The sequence below is a fragment of the Castor canadensis genome, chromosome 13 (genome assembly GCF_047511655.1).
Source record: "Castor canadensis chromosome 13, mCasCan1.hap1v2, whole genome shotgun sequence".
In the NCBI taxonomy this organism is placed as follows: domain Eukaryota; kingdom Metazoa; phylum Chordata; class Mammalia; order Rodentia; family Castoridae; genus Castor; species Castor canadensis.
In genome coordinates this window covers 5,258,684-5,274,431 of record NC_133398.1, presented here as the reverse complement: position 1 = coordinate 5,274,431, position 15,748 = coordinate 5,258,684, and the positions used below count along the sequence as shown (strand labels likewise).

Genomic DNA, 15,748 nt, shown 5'->3' with positions numbered 1-15,748 from the left:
AGAACCAGCAACAATACACTAAGTTCACCACATGCATGGCCAGTTCATGTGATTTTACCTCATTCTGTCAATCAAATGCAAAGCAGGTAAAAGTACAATCCCAATAAAAAGAGACTGAGGTCCAGGGAGGGGAAGTTAATCACTGGAGGCCAAGGTGTTTGGCTGTTTGTCTCCCTGCTGCTCAGAGCTTTGTCTGTGCAGATCATGAGGATGATGGCTGCTTTGGCTTCCAGGCAAATGCAGACTCCAAAAAGCTGTGCTTCCTCAGAAGAAAACTGTCTATTGACTGGCATGGCCCTTCTTGGCCTGAGCGAAGTGACAGCAGCACAGGGTCTCCGTCCCTGCTCCCGAATATGAGCAGCCTTGTGACCTCACCGGGCAGCTGCCATGAAGTGACACTGTGTCAGTTCTGAGCTTAGGCCTTAAGGCACCTGGCACTTGTCCAAGTGGAAACCTGCCAGCTGCCACAAGAACAAGCCCGGACTAGCTCAATGGAGGTAACAGACAAATCAGCCCAACTGTCTCAGCTCAGGTCCCAAAGTTGGCAGCCTGGGCCAGATCAGCACAATCAGCCTTGTGCTTAAAACTGTGCCCTAAGCCATGACAAGTGGGTACTGTTTTAAGCCATGACCCTTTGGGTCAGTTGGTTACACAGGAAAAGCTAACTGACACGGCTCTCAAGCTGTCATGCACTTGGTAACACTGCTCTCTCTCCTTTCCTTGTTTCCTATGTGAGAAGTTCCCTCTTAAACAAAGAACACTTGGAGGCCAACTGCAGGCCCACAGGAGGGCAGACCATAAAGGCCAAAACAGTCTGCACCTTATGCCAGAAAGACGATGCTCCAAACGGGTCCATGCATACCCTACTCCTACCCCATCCACCCAGAAAACTACAATTTGCGAGGCCCAGAGATTCCACCATTCCTACCCTTTCCTGTGGATGTGCAAGAGTCTGCAGGAGGGCAGGGCCAATGGTGGGCAGCAGCTCCCATGTCCAGGAGGCACAGCATGCAAGTGAGTAAGCTGCTCACGCATTTCCAAGTACAGAAAACGGCAGGGAACACTCACCGAGGGCACAGGCAAGCTGCCATGCCGGCTGAGAAAGGAGTTAGACACGGACACACTGAGGCCCTGAGTGGCACTGCTGTCCTCGGGGGTGAAGGCCACTTTAGTCTGCTGGACACAGTAGGAGACAGAGGAGAAGGAGGAAGCAGCATAGGAGGCCTGCTGGGCAGAGGGGAGAGAGAGAAGGCAGGGAGAAGGGAGAAAGCAGAGAACGGTCAGCACAGTTGGCAAAGGGTGAGGAAGTGGATACCTAATTCCACTCAGGGATGTTCTGGAAAGGGATGTTCTGGAAAGGGATGGGGGCTGGCTGCATGGCTGAATCCAGAGATCAGAAATACCTGCCACAGACTGCCTGAACAGAGGGATGCTGATTTTCTTCCCTGTGATAGATTTAAAAGTGAACTTTCAGACAGATTGTGGTTGGAGGAGGATAAGCAGGCAGGAGCCACACAGACCCAGGTTCTGTGCTCTGAGCTCCTCTGTGGAGAGCAGACCTGTATGGTTATTCCCACCTCAGCAGAGCTCAATCTGGGTTTGCATCTGGACCCTGCCAATGTCCACATGTTGGTTTTTGGAATTCCTTAAAGCTGTCAGTGCTCAGGCTCCCCATCTATAAAATCTATAAAATGGGGCAAACTCCGTGCAGCCCTTTTGTGCAGGGCTTTGAGGATGGGAACTGGAGAGTTCATATAAAACAAGTGGAATTCTGTATACCACTGTATGTGGGCCTACCCCTCCACATGTGCATTCAGATAGGGTGGCCAAAAGCTTGGCCTATCATGTGGGGGACCTGGGCTTTGGAGTTAGGCTTGGTTTCCAGATCTCTGACTAGCTTGCAGTCTGAGTGTAAGTTCTCTTGGTTCTCAGCCTTGGTTTACTTATAACAAGGATGGGATGCAGGAGTTATTGTAACGTCAGGTGGGACAACATGATAGGATCTCTGGCTACCTGGGGAGGTGATCAGTATGGAGTCCCTGATAGGCCTCTCCTGGGCTGACCTTGTACCTCTCTGCAGAGTGGTGGAATGGGCCCAGGGCTCGATCCCTTAGACAGGTCTGATCCCACATGCTCATGAGGAATCTGCCCCCAAATACTCAGAGCCATGGACTCCTCAGTACAGAGAAGATGCCCAAGGATGGTCACAGGCCATAGAAGACGGATCCCTCAATGAGATCTGGCTCAGCAATGGTTTCCACCAAACGTTTCATGTGAGGGGTGCCTTGGCCAGACATCTTTGTCCACAGTGAAGATCCCTTCGTGAGATATTTGAAGAGCAATTTAGATTCATGTGTGTCTAGTGGGGTGGGTAGGGCAGGTGAAGAACTGAGACTAACACAGTTCACACGGCAGGGCTTATCAGTAGCAGGACTGGAACCCAGGGCTCCCAACTCTAAGCTCAGCCCTTTATCTGCAGATAAGGCTGCCTCTGCCTAGACTGGCTATCGTTTTTGGAAGGGAGCAAATAGCCTGCTTGGTTATCTACAGCCCAGTGAGGGTAGGATGGCTCAGAATTCCCGAGACCAGAGTGAGCCCCAGGAGCTATGAGAAGTAAGCTTTGGGGGCGTTGGTCCCCTAGAAACATCAGGGTGGTACATTCACATCCTCTCACATTGGACAGAAAATGGACTAGCTTGCCATGCCTGTCCTCTCTCTTGTCAGAGAGCTACCAGTCTGGCCAGCATTAGAGCAAAACAGCAAAAAATGCTGAGACCTTTCTTCTGTACAGTGCTGCTGGATCAGAGCCTCGGATCCTGAAGCTAGAGACAGGCCACCAGGTTTGTCCACAGGAAGCACAGAGAAAAAGTTGGAGACTCCGGCAGACATGCTGGTCTGCCACTAGGTGAGTGCTCAGGCTGTGGAGGTTGCCCAGGTGGGACAGGTCTGCCTTTGGCCTGAGTCACATGTCCCTCCCTACACAGAGGATGGGGGCCCTGTCTGTAGCACAGAGGCTCTGTCTAAAGCCACCCTGCCTCAGTGGAGCTTGTTCTCCTGGGGCCATCCCTGGCCAGGGTTGCGATGTAAGTCATTCCACACGGTGAGTCCCAGCACGCCCTGTGCTGGGATTGAGGATCTTCTTTCTAGGAGGTCTGTGTGAGAGCCAAAGAAGAAAGAGAAATACAAGAGACGGCCAGAAGAGAAAGCAAACATTCTAGGTACAATCCTGTCCCAGCTGCATGGCTGCTTTGGAAAAGACAGGCCCACAGGCCCCAGGGTGAGGAGACAGCAGCATGGGGGACAGGCTGCTGGGAGTGTCTCTGGAGAAAGTGAAGGCACCCATAACACCCAAGCCCCAGCTCTGCCAAGGACAAAGAAGGCCAAACCTGCCCCTGGATCCTGGAGGCCTGTTAGGATCACAAGCTCTGGTCAGCCTTGGCAGCAACAAGATGGGGAGGGCTGCTTACCAGCTGCCGCTGCTTGGGAGGCAAGGCGGGTGGCGGGGCCAGCTCCTGCATGGAGTCTGCAGTGCCAAAAGAGTCGCTGAAGCCGTAGACCTCCATGAGCATCTTGTTCTTCTGCTGGTAGATGTGTTCACTCTGCGGCGTTTGGTAGAACATGGACGGCTGGGGCTCCGAGTAGTCCTCCAGCAGCTGCATGTAGGCCAGCACTGTGGGACAGAGGGAAGCCCTGGCATCCTCTCATGGGAGCACAGCCCATGAAGTTGCCACCAAGAGGACTCCCACCTCACGCATATTCTCATGCCTCAGAGGGGGGACAAGCAGAGCACAGGGACCCTTGGGGCAGTGACGGTACTCTGAATATACTGCAAGGGTGGAGATGTGCCACTGCACATTTGTCCAAACTCACAGAGTGTCCACACCCAGAAAGAATCCTCCTGTGCACTGAGCTCTGGGTCAGTGTAACAGATGCCCTGCTCTGTTGGGTCATCCACAATGGGGTAGGTGGCACACATGTGGGGGACGGCAGTATGGGAAATTTCTGTACTTTCCTGTCAATGTTGCTGTGAACTTAAAACTGCCCTAAAATAAACTGTTAAAAGAAAGCACACAGGATTCCCAATACTGCAAAACAAAAACAAAAACAGCATACACAGAGCACTTTGCCCCCTTCCTGCAAAACCCTCAGGAATTTCCAGCTATGCTCAAAACACCTGTCTCTGTGGGCTTCAGAGGGTGAGGCTCAGCCTCTGCAGGATGGCTTAGTCACATATTTCAGAGCCTGTGGGCTCAGCTTTGACCGTGCTACCTTCCTTCAGGTCCTAGAACAACTTTTGGGGCAGCACATGAGGTTCCTGATGCAGTTAGGTTCTGTCCTTGAATAACTGTGCCTGGCCCTACAGCACTCTTCTCGCCCTGTGCTCCCTTCTCAATTCCTCTCGCAGCTTGTAACTCACTGTCTGAGCCCTTTCCTCATTCATCCAGTGTCTTCTGGTACCTATTAGAAACATGAGGCACAGCACTGGTGCTGGGGAGACACCAGGGCTGGTAGGATGGATTCTCTGCCTTGTGGGATTCACACTCCCCTCAGAGCAACAGAAAATAGACACACATATAGTGTGGCAATGGGGAAAGAAGGCTGCATGGATGAGTAGGATGAGGTGGCCATGGGTGCCATTCTGCAGGAAGACAGGGAGGACTTCCCATACTGAGCTCTTAAGTGACGTAAAGACCCAAGGCTGGGCAGAGCATAGGCAGGGGGACAGGAAGGTCTGGCTCAGTCCCCGGCAAGGCCACATGGAGCTGTGCAAACAGGACAGGGCAGTAGACTTTCTTCTGAACACAAGGGAATCATGGTAGGTTCTACTGGCACATGCTTGGGATGCCTTGAAAAATGACTCTGGGCCCTAGAGGCTATTCCAGTGAAGGGCCATGGTCCAAGAGGGATTGTGGTAGGAGGTGGTGATTCAGATGGGACAGTTGAAAAATAAATGCAACAGGATTTACTGTCTTCCTTTGAAGGGCTAAAGCTACAGGGGAGCAGAGGTCACATCTGGTTTGTGTTGCATCAATGGTGTGCCCATTATTTGTAGAATGGTGACTGGAACACATGCCCCCAGCAAGCATCTCCAGGGCCTTGCTAACCCACTGGGCATGCAGCAAACACCAGCCCCTGAGCCTGGGGCTTCCTGCCCACTGAAAGGCCACACAGCTGCCCAGTGAATGGGACAAGAGTGAGCAAGGAGGCTGACAGGGGCATCTTCTCCCTCACCATCATTGCAGCCTGCCTCTAAGCTCCACTCTGCCTCTTGGCTGAGCTGCCTGTCACAACACAGCCTAAAGGGAGCCTCCTTCACCTATGCAGGGTGGCAGCGAACAACAGCAGGGATATTCCCCGCCCCAGGAGGCGAGAAGCTAGAGAACAAAGAGCTCCACTGTCACAGCATGGTGATCTCACCCTTGCAGGCACCTCTCCACACAGCTTCATGTGAACATTTTATTCCTGACTGCGGGTCTAGTGACCCAAGTCCTGTTTCTTACAGAGCCCAGAGGCTCTGGGAAAAGGGGAGTGAAGCTGCCTGTGAACCACTCCTGGTGGACCGGAGGCCCTTCATCAACTCCCACCAAAGTGTGCAGAATGGATGCTGCCCTGACACTGCCCACAGCAGAGTGACCCCCACTGTTTTCCTTCTCTAGGCAGTGAGGGGCTACTGGTGTTGAAACCGTCCCTATGCATACACAGGGGCTAGGACTGTTAGGAGGGAAGGCCACTGCTAGTCTCCGGAGAGCTGGTTAGGAACCTGCACTGGTTAATCTACTCAAAGAGGGAGCTAACTGGACAGCACCTGGGAAGCAAGAGGAACCTGGGTTTAGAAGCAAAAGACCTACATCAGCATGTGGCAGACACAGAGATAGTGGGTTTCAGCCACCTCTTGGGGTGATACTTCCCCTCTGGTCACACCACAAGTGCCTGGAGTGCCTGCCAGGTACAGCTGAGATTCAGATGGCAAAGAAAGAAGGCAAGGGTGGCTCTGCAGTGTGGAATGCTGTGTTTACAAGTAACAGTTTGGGCTCCGCCGGAAACCTAAGCAGTCAGAAAGCTAAGGCCAGCAGCAGGCCAGAGGCAGGGAGTGCACTTCTTCCCCACCCCACCTCATGGGGCCTGGGGTACAGCAAAGGCTTTCTCCAGGCTTGTATTCCTGATGCCCATTGCTGAAGGAGGGGGCTCAAGTTTGCCTGGCATATTTAAAACACTAAGAAAGAATTTCTTTTTAGCCCCAGTGAACACTAGCAAAACCTGGCTGTGAAGGTGGCAGGAGGAGCCTCCCTTCCCCCCATGCTGGGAGAAAGGTGTGGGTTCCAGCACTCCTTGGGCCCCATGGTGCTGCTACCTTATTCTGCACCAACTATGATGCCCAGTTCCAGGAAAGATGCCAGCCAGGGAAGATGACCCCAGACCCACCAACTGCTCCCTGGAGGGACCAAGCAACCACTTTTGACTGATGCTCTGTCAGGTTGCAGTTTCCAGGAACTCTGAATGCTGAGGTTCTGGTGGAGACCTGTAAGCCATACACAGAGGAACGGCAATGCTGGGCAGACTCCTGGAACAAGGGCCAGTCCCTTTCCAAGGCAGCCAGCAATAGCTCAGACACCAGAACAGCAGTGCTCCACCGGGCACCAGTGCTTTGAGGATTTGTGACAGTAATCAGGAAGGTTCCCTAATACCAGGGACCTGTGGGCTTGGTCACTCATGATGTCAGCTCTCCACTTGGCAAGGCTGCACTATGACATTGGAACTGAGCATGTATAAGCTTGTCTAGAGGCACCCCAATATGAGGGATGCAGCCTTGTCCTTCTTCCCCTCAAAGCAATTCTGAGAGGTGTTTTCCATAGGGTCACAGGCTGGAGCTCAATGAGGGAGAGAAGAGTGGATTCTGGACCAGGGCTGAGCTTGGGGTGCTTCAAGTTTGGAGCTCTTTCACAGAGCAGGACAGTGCCCTGCATGAGTCACTACTGAAAGCTGGATGGGTCTCAAGGAAGGAGCGCCAGACCACTTCCTCTAGGTGCTGGGGGCTGGGACATGCTGTAGCACCAAGAACTGGCTCAAATGCCAGCCCCATGCCTTGCTTTCTCATCTGGGAAGGTGCCTGGCTCTGAGTGCCAACAGTGTCAGATTTGACAGGGAAGAGTCCAGGCTGGGAAGCTGAGATTAAAGGTCTGCAGGCCCAAGTGCTCCAGACATACTTTAAGTAGGGCCTCACTCCATAGAAAACTATTTTCAGTCACTTGAGGCTTCAGAGACTGACAGGAACAATGCTATCCTCCTCCCCCCCCCTTCTCCTCAGTTCCAGTGTGAGGACCACTGCCCACACTTGTTCTAAGAGACAGAAGGGGAGGCTTCCTGGCTACCCAGCAAGGCAGTACTGTGTTTCTGGTTTAGTTTGCTTGGATGCAATCCTGTCACATGTCTGAGTTCAGGAGACTCCTAGGCCAAAAAAGGCGGTGGTGGCACAAACTGATATACTGTCCCAGGTAAAGTGGAGGGAGAGGGCCAGAACACCTTCGTTCCTGGCCACGTGTGCTCCCCCCACCAAGGGACTTGTTTCTAATAAGCAAGTTTACCCGACAGATGGAATGATGTCATCAGCCCACAGAACCAGCTCTCCCTCCAGCTGGGGATCACCCCGCCAAAGCCATTACACAGGCTGGGCGACACCCATTGAAGAGCAAGGAGTAGTTACACCTCAGCAGCTTCCTCCTTCCACCAGGTTGGTCCTGGGCCAGTCCTGTTGGGTTTAAACAAGCCAGGCTCTTCTTTCTCGGGGAATGGGAAGCTCTAGTCAGGTAGATTGGAACAGAAGTCCAATGTCTAGAATGTAGGTGTCCATTGCTGGGAATCCTTGGGCAGGGGGTCGATGTGGACAGAGACATCACAGTAGTGATAGATGGTCACAGTGCTAGTGAAGTGGGACCAGCTATCCTCCAATGTGGAACAGTTAGGGGAGCTAAAAGATAGAATTTCCAGAATCCTACTTACTAATTCAGTGGCAAATTAACAGTTGGAAAACATCCAGAATACAAATACCCGATGTTTCAGATCCACCCCTGGTCCCTAATAACATCGTATATGAAAACATTTGGTCCAAGAGGCATTTTTGACTACTCCTGCCAGGCAACCTCTGATCTAGGCCACTGTGAGCAAGCTGTCCTGTGTCTGCAAACAGAGGACAGCAGGCACCCAGGTGTCTCCAACCAGAGGTCCTGAGGAAACCTGTGTGGGTGGAGGGTAAGTTTTCTTTACAATCAAATGCCCACCTTGTTTTACTCAAGTGATGCTGCTATGCAGTCCTGTGTGCCATCACTCTCATTCCCGTCACTGAGTTCAGACCAGAAGGTCAATTTAACTCTGGGGGACCATGCCTAAGGCTTCACAGACACCATAAAGGAGAGGTCAGCTTATTGGACTTTAAAGAATGGCAGCACCAGGCTCCCAGAGGTGTGTGTGTTATACCTGTGGTCATGGTTTAACATGAAAGAATGAGGCCGCTGCTTTGATTTTAGTCTCGTGCTTAAACTAAGCAAAACAGGCTACTGCTTTGGGTTACGAAATGCACTTCCAGAAGAGAGTTCAAGAAAAGCTTACTGTGTTTGTTTTTCTTCTCTGGTAGAGGCGGAGGCTTCTCTGGGTCGCCCACTGATTCAGGAGCAGTGAAGTCACCCACGAACTCAACAGGTGCTGAAGAGCCTCCTTGAAAGGGGAGGATAGCAGCAAAGGGTGTGTAGGGGCCGGGTGGGCCTGGAACAGGGTTCTGCGGATCTTCCTCGGAGATGTTGTCATACTGAGAGGGGTGCCGCTCGTAGGACGCCCTGCAGCCAGAGCTGTCCGTGGTCTGTGAAGCTGCACTCCTTCGCTTCTTCTCAGGAAGAGCAGGTGGGGTATCTGTCTGCTGTCCTGGGGCCAGGGGCCCCTCAGGCTGGGGGTAGCTGCCAAGAGGCAGCTGGAAAGAATGGCCAAGGAATGGAGACCCAGACTCCCCCAAGGACTCTGGCAACGGGCTAAGGTTACAGGCCGCCTGCTGAGGTATCTGGTCTGCATTGGAGAGGTCTTGCTGGAGGAATTCATAGTCAGGGTCGTAATGATCTGCAATCACAGAATGAAAAGGGCCTGTTACTTCAGGGTCCCTGGGAGCAATGGGCCCACCCTGAGCTTTGCCCAATTTTGGTCACAGAGGGAAACAAAACGCGCCTTCCCTCTTCTGCCAGCTCTTGTTTTATTTGATGGTATTTGTTCTGCTCTCTAACTGTAGAAGTAAAACAGTTGTGGATACAGCTATTGTTTTACTTTCCTGTATGTATGGCTTTTTGCAGTGCTGGGCATGAAACCAAGGGCCTTGTACACCCTAGGCAAGTACTCTACCACTGAGCTACACTCATAGCCCTTTCCTATATTTTAAAAATTTCTTTAGAAAAAAAAAAAAGACTACTGCAGAAAACATGGCAAACTGTCACGGAAATAAAAATCCAAGGACCTTTCATCTCTGTATATCTTGACATGTCTTTCTAAAAGCCTCTTTTTCTCCATAGGTCCTTCAACTTGACTTAGAAAGCACCATGCAAATGGTCTTTGCTCTTTCACATTTATCTGTGAGACTGGGGTTCGAATGCAGGGCTTCACACTTGCAAAGCAGGTCTACCACTTCAGCCACACCTCCAGCCCCTGTTCTTTAATTCTTAAAGCTTGTAACCCACAAGTCTTGCTTCTTTAAGATGTGGCTCAAAGTGCCACAGACTCTTGGCTTAGAGAACCAGTCTGATATGAGCAGAGGTGCCACCTCCTGCTTTGGCAGGCCTCACCCTGCACCTTAGTCTTCCAAGTAGGTGGGTTTACAGATGTGAGCCACTGGTGCCTGGCTCATAAGTGATTTTTTAACAGCTACAAATTATTCCATCAAATGAACACACCACGGTTCACCTGACTTCCCAGCAATGAGTTTGCAGAGTGTTTCGTGATTATTGCCACTCCTAAGACTGCTGAGATCAACCTCCTTGGGCAGAAATCTTGCCATACATCTCTTAGGATACTTTCTTCTAAGGGAAACCATCTAGTTCACTGGACGCGAACAGCCTAGTGCTCATAGGCCCATCGACCTTGATCAGCCCACATAACCTCAATCAGCACAGAACAACAAGGTCAGCAGGCTGCTCACCACTTTCACCCTTTGAGAGCTCAGCACAGATGGATTATCCACTGCCAGGATGGCTGGAAGGACAGTCACCACCTGAGCATTTGCCATGTGGTTTCACACTGTTGTTCCATGCACACTTCCAGCCTCCTTGAGAGCAAACAGTTTGCAGGTAAGGAAGCTGAACCTTAGACTGTAAAGTGACATGGCCAGGGCAACTTGACCAATACTGGGCACTCTGCTGGGACTCAAGCAGCCACAGAGGGAGGGATCGCAGGATCTCAAGCAGCCACAGAGGAGGGACTCACCTAGTGTTTCACAGCTTGTGTTCCGGGAGCCCTGCCCGCTATCCCTGTCCAGGGAGGACAGCTGCTCGTCTGACCGGCTGAGCTTGCCTGTGCTGCTGCAGGGGGACAGGCGGGGTGACTCTCCGCCACATGAGCGGCTGCCTCCAGATAGGCGCCTCTGTGTGTAACAGTCAACGTCAAAATCCTCAAGAGGAAGAATGAAAACAAGCTCAAGTCAGCTCTGAGAAAGGGTGGCAGAGACCAGGGACAAGACAGCTAGCAGGCATGCTGCCTTAGAGAAGGGCCATCTCTGGTGTCAGCGATGGGATGCTACTCAGAGACTGGAAAGGAGCAGCAAGGATGCTGCAGGGTGTGGACAGCTCCAGCCTTCCACCTCCCACCTTCCCATGTTATAGGGAAAGGGCGACCATGAGCGGGGCTAACAGCAGGGCTTCTAAAGTCAAACCCTGAAGCCTGAGCCCTTCCTTCCTTCCCCTCCCCACAGGACCCAGGGGCTGCGTTACCTGCCTGTTGATTCCCACAGGCAAACTGGAGCCACTGGTGGCTCGACTCATGGGGGCAACCACAGCCACTCGGGTGGGGGATGGAGCCGACTGCCTTTTCTTGGGTGGCAATGCTGGTGGACTGAAAAAGAGAGAACATCTGACTGAGAGACAAACCCAGCGTTGCAAACAGGAGTGCTTCAGGACCACTGTAGGATGTGGGTGAGATTCTTTCTTCACCAGCCTCCCTACCCTCAATTTCCATGCATCACTTTCACCTGCTCCCCTTGTGCCAAAATAAGATCTATAAATACCTCCCACCAAAAAAAAGCAAAACCCAGAGACTTTCTTTTTCCTTCATAGTAGTAAATTTTACCAGGTTTCACTCAACTGAGAACAAAGCTGTAAAGAGAGCTCAGAGCACGCACAAGGGTCCCAGGGCAGGGGAGAGGGGGGGGTGCTTGACCACCCCCACAGATGCCCCTCCTGAGCAGTACCAGACCTTCAGAGCACATAAAGAGCCAGGGACTGAGCACCCAGTTCTTTCCTTTGTGCTCATTGTGCCATCTATTCCCACATTATGTCACGAATAGAGGAGCTGCTAGAAAAATGGGAAGACACTTACCTATTGTCAACCACCCGGATACCAGGTAAAGGGGGTTTGGGGGGTGCAACCTCTTCATCAGTAGAGTCTGGGAGCAGCTCGGTGGATGTTGACACACCTGTCGTCTTGTTTAGAATCTCCATCTCTCGGTCTGTCAGGGGGAGCTCGGGCTGGCTAGAGAGACAAAAAGAACTCAGGGTTACAAAAGGTCAGAGGACCTCCAGGTCCTGAGAGAAAGAATATGAGGGGTGAAGAGGCTGGGAAGCAGCAGCCATGGACACAGAGAGCCCTGCGGGTCCCAGTAAGTTTAAACGAATGGCCAGAGCTTCGTCCCCTAACTGCTTCCTCCAGTGAAAATGTAAGTTTTGGACTAGCTGATGTAAAGGTATCTTACAATGCTGGAAGCCAATGTTTGATGCTCACCAGGGGCTGGTAGTAGAAGTTAATGTAAGACAGAGCCCTCGGTTCACTTCTGGAAAAAATGGCAATATTAGAACCCTGGTATTCCTCCCTGAACTCTAGCCCTTAGAAGTTCGATCCTGTGATGAGACTGCTCAGGAGGAGCTGCTTTGGCTTGGGCTGATGATAGGTAATCATCTCCCTTTCTGTGCACACTTGCACAGCACCCTTAGAAACAGTCACGTGGACACTGAACTTGAGAAAAATGAGACAACGCTTTAAAACTTAGGGAAGCATGCTTATGTTAAAGAGACAGTACTCACCCAGAATTTACCCATGGAGAGAGAACCAGGGCTGCCCAAGCCTCCCCAGTGCTCCCTCTGTCTGCCTGGATCCCAGGCTTTGTTGAGACCAGCCTAGCATATTCATTGGGCCGGGAGGGCATGGTCAACACTCACCCATCAGGCTTGCCTGCCGGGGAGCTGGGCTTCACGGGGCTGGTTGGAGACGGCCGTCCCTGCTTCTCAATGGTTAGCCTGACCAGCTCCTGCACCCCACAGGAAAGAGGTAATGACGCCAGGGCATTTTCACCAGAGGGTGGTGAGAACCTGCCCATCCTCCACTCCAGGCTTGCCTTATGCCCACACACTTCCCACCCGGCCCACAGGCAGGAGCTACTTGCCTTAGGTAATCTGCATCACTTCTTAAAAAAGTCCCCTGCCTCCAAAAATATCTTTGCAGTACATCCTAGGGTTTCAAGTGCATCAAGGTACTTCCTCTTGGAAGAGGGAATGGCGAGCCCCACAGTCTTGAAATGACTATGTTATCACACAAACTGAATTCCAGCACAAGAGACTGTTTGTCAGTCTTGGGAAGGGGGCGGGAACTACGATTTCAGTTTCCTAGAACTGTCATATTACGTGCATGGCGTCCACTAATGCTCTAACCTCTGACTTTGGGTCATTTCCCAAAGTGCTCTGGCTCAGGCTTGGTAGGGGTTGGGGCCCTGAAGGGACTGGTGGGAACTTTGTCAGCAGACAGAGTTAAGTTATGACTGAGCAGAGAAATGCTTAGAACCACTAAGGCAAGAAGGAAGGGAGGGAGGAAAAATGGCACTTTCAAGTCTTTAGGGAAAAGGTGGCAGAGATCAGGGACTGTTTTTCAGGTAGAATGCAGGTTGCACTCAGGGCCTGTGCTTGCTGGGCAGGCACTCGGCCTTAGAAAGCCTTTCCCCCCAGTCTAATGACGCTCACACAACTGCAGGCATGTGTGAGAGCCACTCAGGACAGAGCACTTCTGCTGCCCCTCCCTGCCCTCCACCCAACCCCATCATTACTTCCACTGCCTTAGATGACACAGGCTGTCCCAGAGCTTGATATTCAGGGGACCACAGTGTGCACACTTTTCTGTTCACCTTTTGAAAGCATTATGGAGATAAAATTCACCTCTCTACAATGTACACGTTCATGGTTTCTGGCTGCCCAAGAGCTGTGCAATCACTGACACAACTCCTAGCCCTAGATGAGGGCTTTTGATGGCCCCAGAGGAAATTCTGCACCATGGAACTCCCCTCACTTCCCCACAACCCTGCCATACCTGGCAACCACCAATCTACTTTCTGTCACCATCGATCTGCCCATAGATCAGACCTATGCTGTCACCACCTTCTTTTTAAATTTTTATTTATTTTTCTCATGGTGCTAGAGTTTGAACTCAGGACCTTGCACTTGTAGGCAACCACTACCACTTGGGCCACACCCCAACCCTTTTTACTCTAGGCTATTTTTCTACATAGTCTTGCGTTTATGCCCTGGCCAGCCTGGACTGTGACCCTATTTATGCTTCCCATGTAGGTGGGATGATATGCTACTCTGCCCAGCTTTTTATTGGTTGAGATAGAGTCTTGCTAACGGTTTCCCTGGGCTGGCCTCAAACTGCCATCCTTTGGATCTCTGCCTCCCAAGTAGCTGGGATTAGAGACATAAGCCACTGCACTTGGCCTGTCCATTTTCTTTTGCTCAGTGTAAGCAGCCATGTTTCTGGGAGCACAGTCTGCTCCTTTTTCCTGCTGAGCAGTGCCTTCATGTATAGATACGTACAATCTCCCTCTCTGTTTTCCTACTGACAGGCACATGGGTGAGACTGATTGTGTCCCCCATGGGGCTTTCAGGCTTCCAGCATGAACAGCACTTGTGAGGTTGCAGAATTAGCACAGCAATGCCACTGTAAAGCAGGAGCTGCAAAGCCCATCCAGACCAACACGGTGAGCACACACAAAGGTTGCAGTGAGAAGTTAGCATCTTTCCCCAAGTAAAGATTCTTCCAAAAATACAAAAACTAGAAAAAAAGATGAACATACCAAAACAAACACCCAAGAATAAATTCACAAGTGTAAGCAATAATGTCATAATCATGAGAGCTTCTCCAGCTTTGATGGCAGTAAAACAGAAACTTCCAGACATGCGGGAGAAGGGGGTAGATGGAGAGAATCATTTTGGGTGCCAGACTCATTTGACTTGGAAACTCTACTTTTAGGCTTACTCTTTTTGAGACAGGGTCTTGCTAAGTAGCTCAGGCTGGCCTTGAACTTGTGATCTTTCTACCTCAGTCTTCTGAGTGCTGGGATCACAGGCATCCACCACCTCACTTGGCCACCCTCTCTCTTTACAAGGAGGGCAAGAAAAACAAAGAGCAGTCTGCATGTATGTACTTGCTGACATCGGAACAAATTCCACCAATTCTTCCTGATTCATGAGCAGTTATAGTTGCCATCTTTTTGCAAAGACTTCTTTTTGAAGTCTGTGACTTCAACTTATGAGTGATGGCAAAGGAATCCTGGAGGACAGACACACATGTACAAGCGTGCCCCTGAATTCCAAGATGGCGCCAGGACTGCAGTCACTTCCCTTCTGCTGTCTGCTGGCAGAGGTTGGAGAGAGGCTGTGAAGAGGGCAGGCAGTTTTTTCACTCAGAAGGATTTTCGTCTCAACTTGCCTTAACTACCACACACAGAACAACCCTGGAAACCTGTGCTGCCTAGCTCCTTTCCAACACCCTGATCTCACTAAGCACTGACCATTTGTAAGCTGGCCAGGGTCCAATACCTCTTGAAGGATTGCATTCTCCTGAGGGGAGAATTTCTGAGTGGGACAATAGATTTTTTAAATCATCTTGAGGCACAAGTCAGAGACAACAGAACGATTGCTCTAAACTCTGTTTATAGCCAGGGACTATAAATGAGACCAACCACCAGTTCACTAAAAAGTCAGTTTTCAGAAGTCAAAAACAGGGCTAGGGAGTGACTCATGTAGTAGACCACCTGCCTAGAAAACTCAAGGTACTGAGTTCAAACCCCAGTACCACCAATAAATAAATAAATAAAATGAAAAAAAGCTATTTAGGAAAGTATCTTCCTAAATACATAACTCCTTATGAGGAGCCCATGGGCAGCAGCAACTTCGTGAGCTGCAAGGCCATTCTGGCCCTGACTTAGGAGACCTGAGCATGGCCTCGCGGCCAGTGTCCTGTGGGTCCTTACAGTGGGAAATGTTGCACTAGGAAGCATAGGGTCTACAGCCATGGCATTCTGCTCCTGCCCCATCTGTCCACTCCATCACTTTCTGGGCCTGTAAATCTCCATACCCAGGCACAAGGAGACCAGGATCACAGAGCAGGACCCAGTGTGCCTGAGGGCTTTGGGTCTAAGCTCTATGTGCAGGGAACACAGGCCAGTGCTGAGCTTCCTGTCACTGAAGCTGCATAGCCCCATCCTAGGGCATACAACCCCAGAGTGACTTTTTCATGAAGACAA

The 15,748-nt window shown here is 51.1% G+C and overlaps 1 protein-coding gene across 18 annotated transcripts in view; it reads right to left on the bottom strand.

The window, feature by feature from the left end:
* Positions 1 to 15,748, bottom strand: part of Rapgef1 (Rap guanine nucleotide exchange factor 1) — a 125,509-nt gene that overhangs the window by 30,363 nt on the left and 79,398 nt on the right. For 8 of the 18 annotated variants that reach the window (XM_020172140.2, XM_020172152.2, XM_020172146.2 and 5 more), the window contains 7 exons: positions 12,396 to 12,484; positions 11,560 to 11,712; positions 10,956 to 11,076; positions 10,453 to 10,636; positions 8,605 to 9,102; positions 3,468 to 3,670; positions 1,069 to 1,227 (listed from right to left, as the gene is read on the bottom strand). In XM_020172140.2, the coding sequence (XP_020027729.2) occupies positions 1,069 to 1,227; positions 3,468 to 3,670; positions 8,605 to 9,102; positions 10,453 to 10,636; positions 10,956 to 11,076; positions 11,560 to 11,712; positions 12,396 to 12,484 (1,407 nt within the window). The remainder of the gene's footprint in view (positions 1 to 1,068; positions 1,228 to 3,467; positions 3,671 to 8,604; positions 9,103 to 10,452; positions 10,637 to 10,955; positions 11,077 to 11,559; positions 11,713 to 12,395; positions 12,485 to 15,748) is intronic. The other 10 variants (XM_074052961.1, XM_074052954.1, XM_020172147.2 and 7 more) reach the window with 2 other exon arrangements.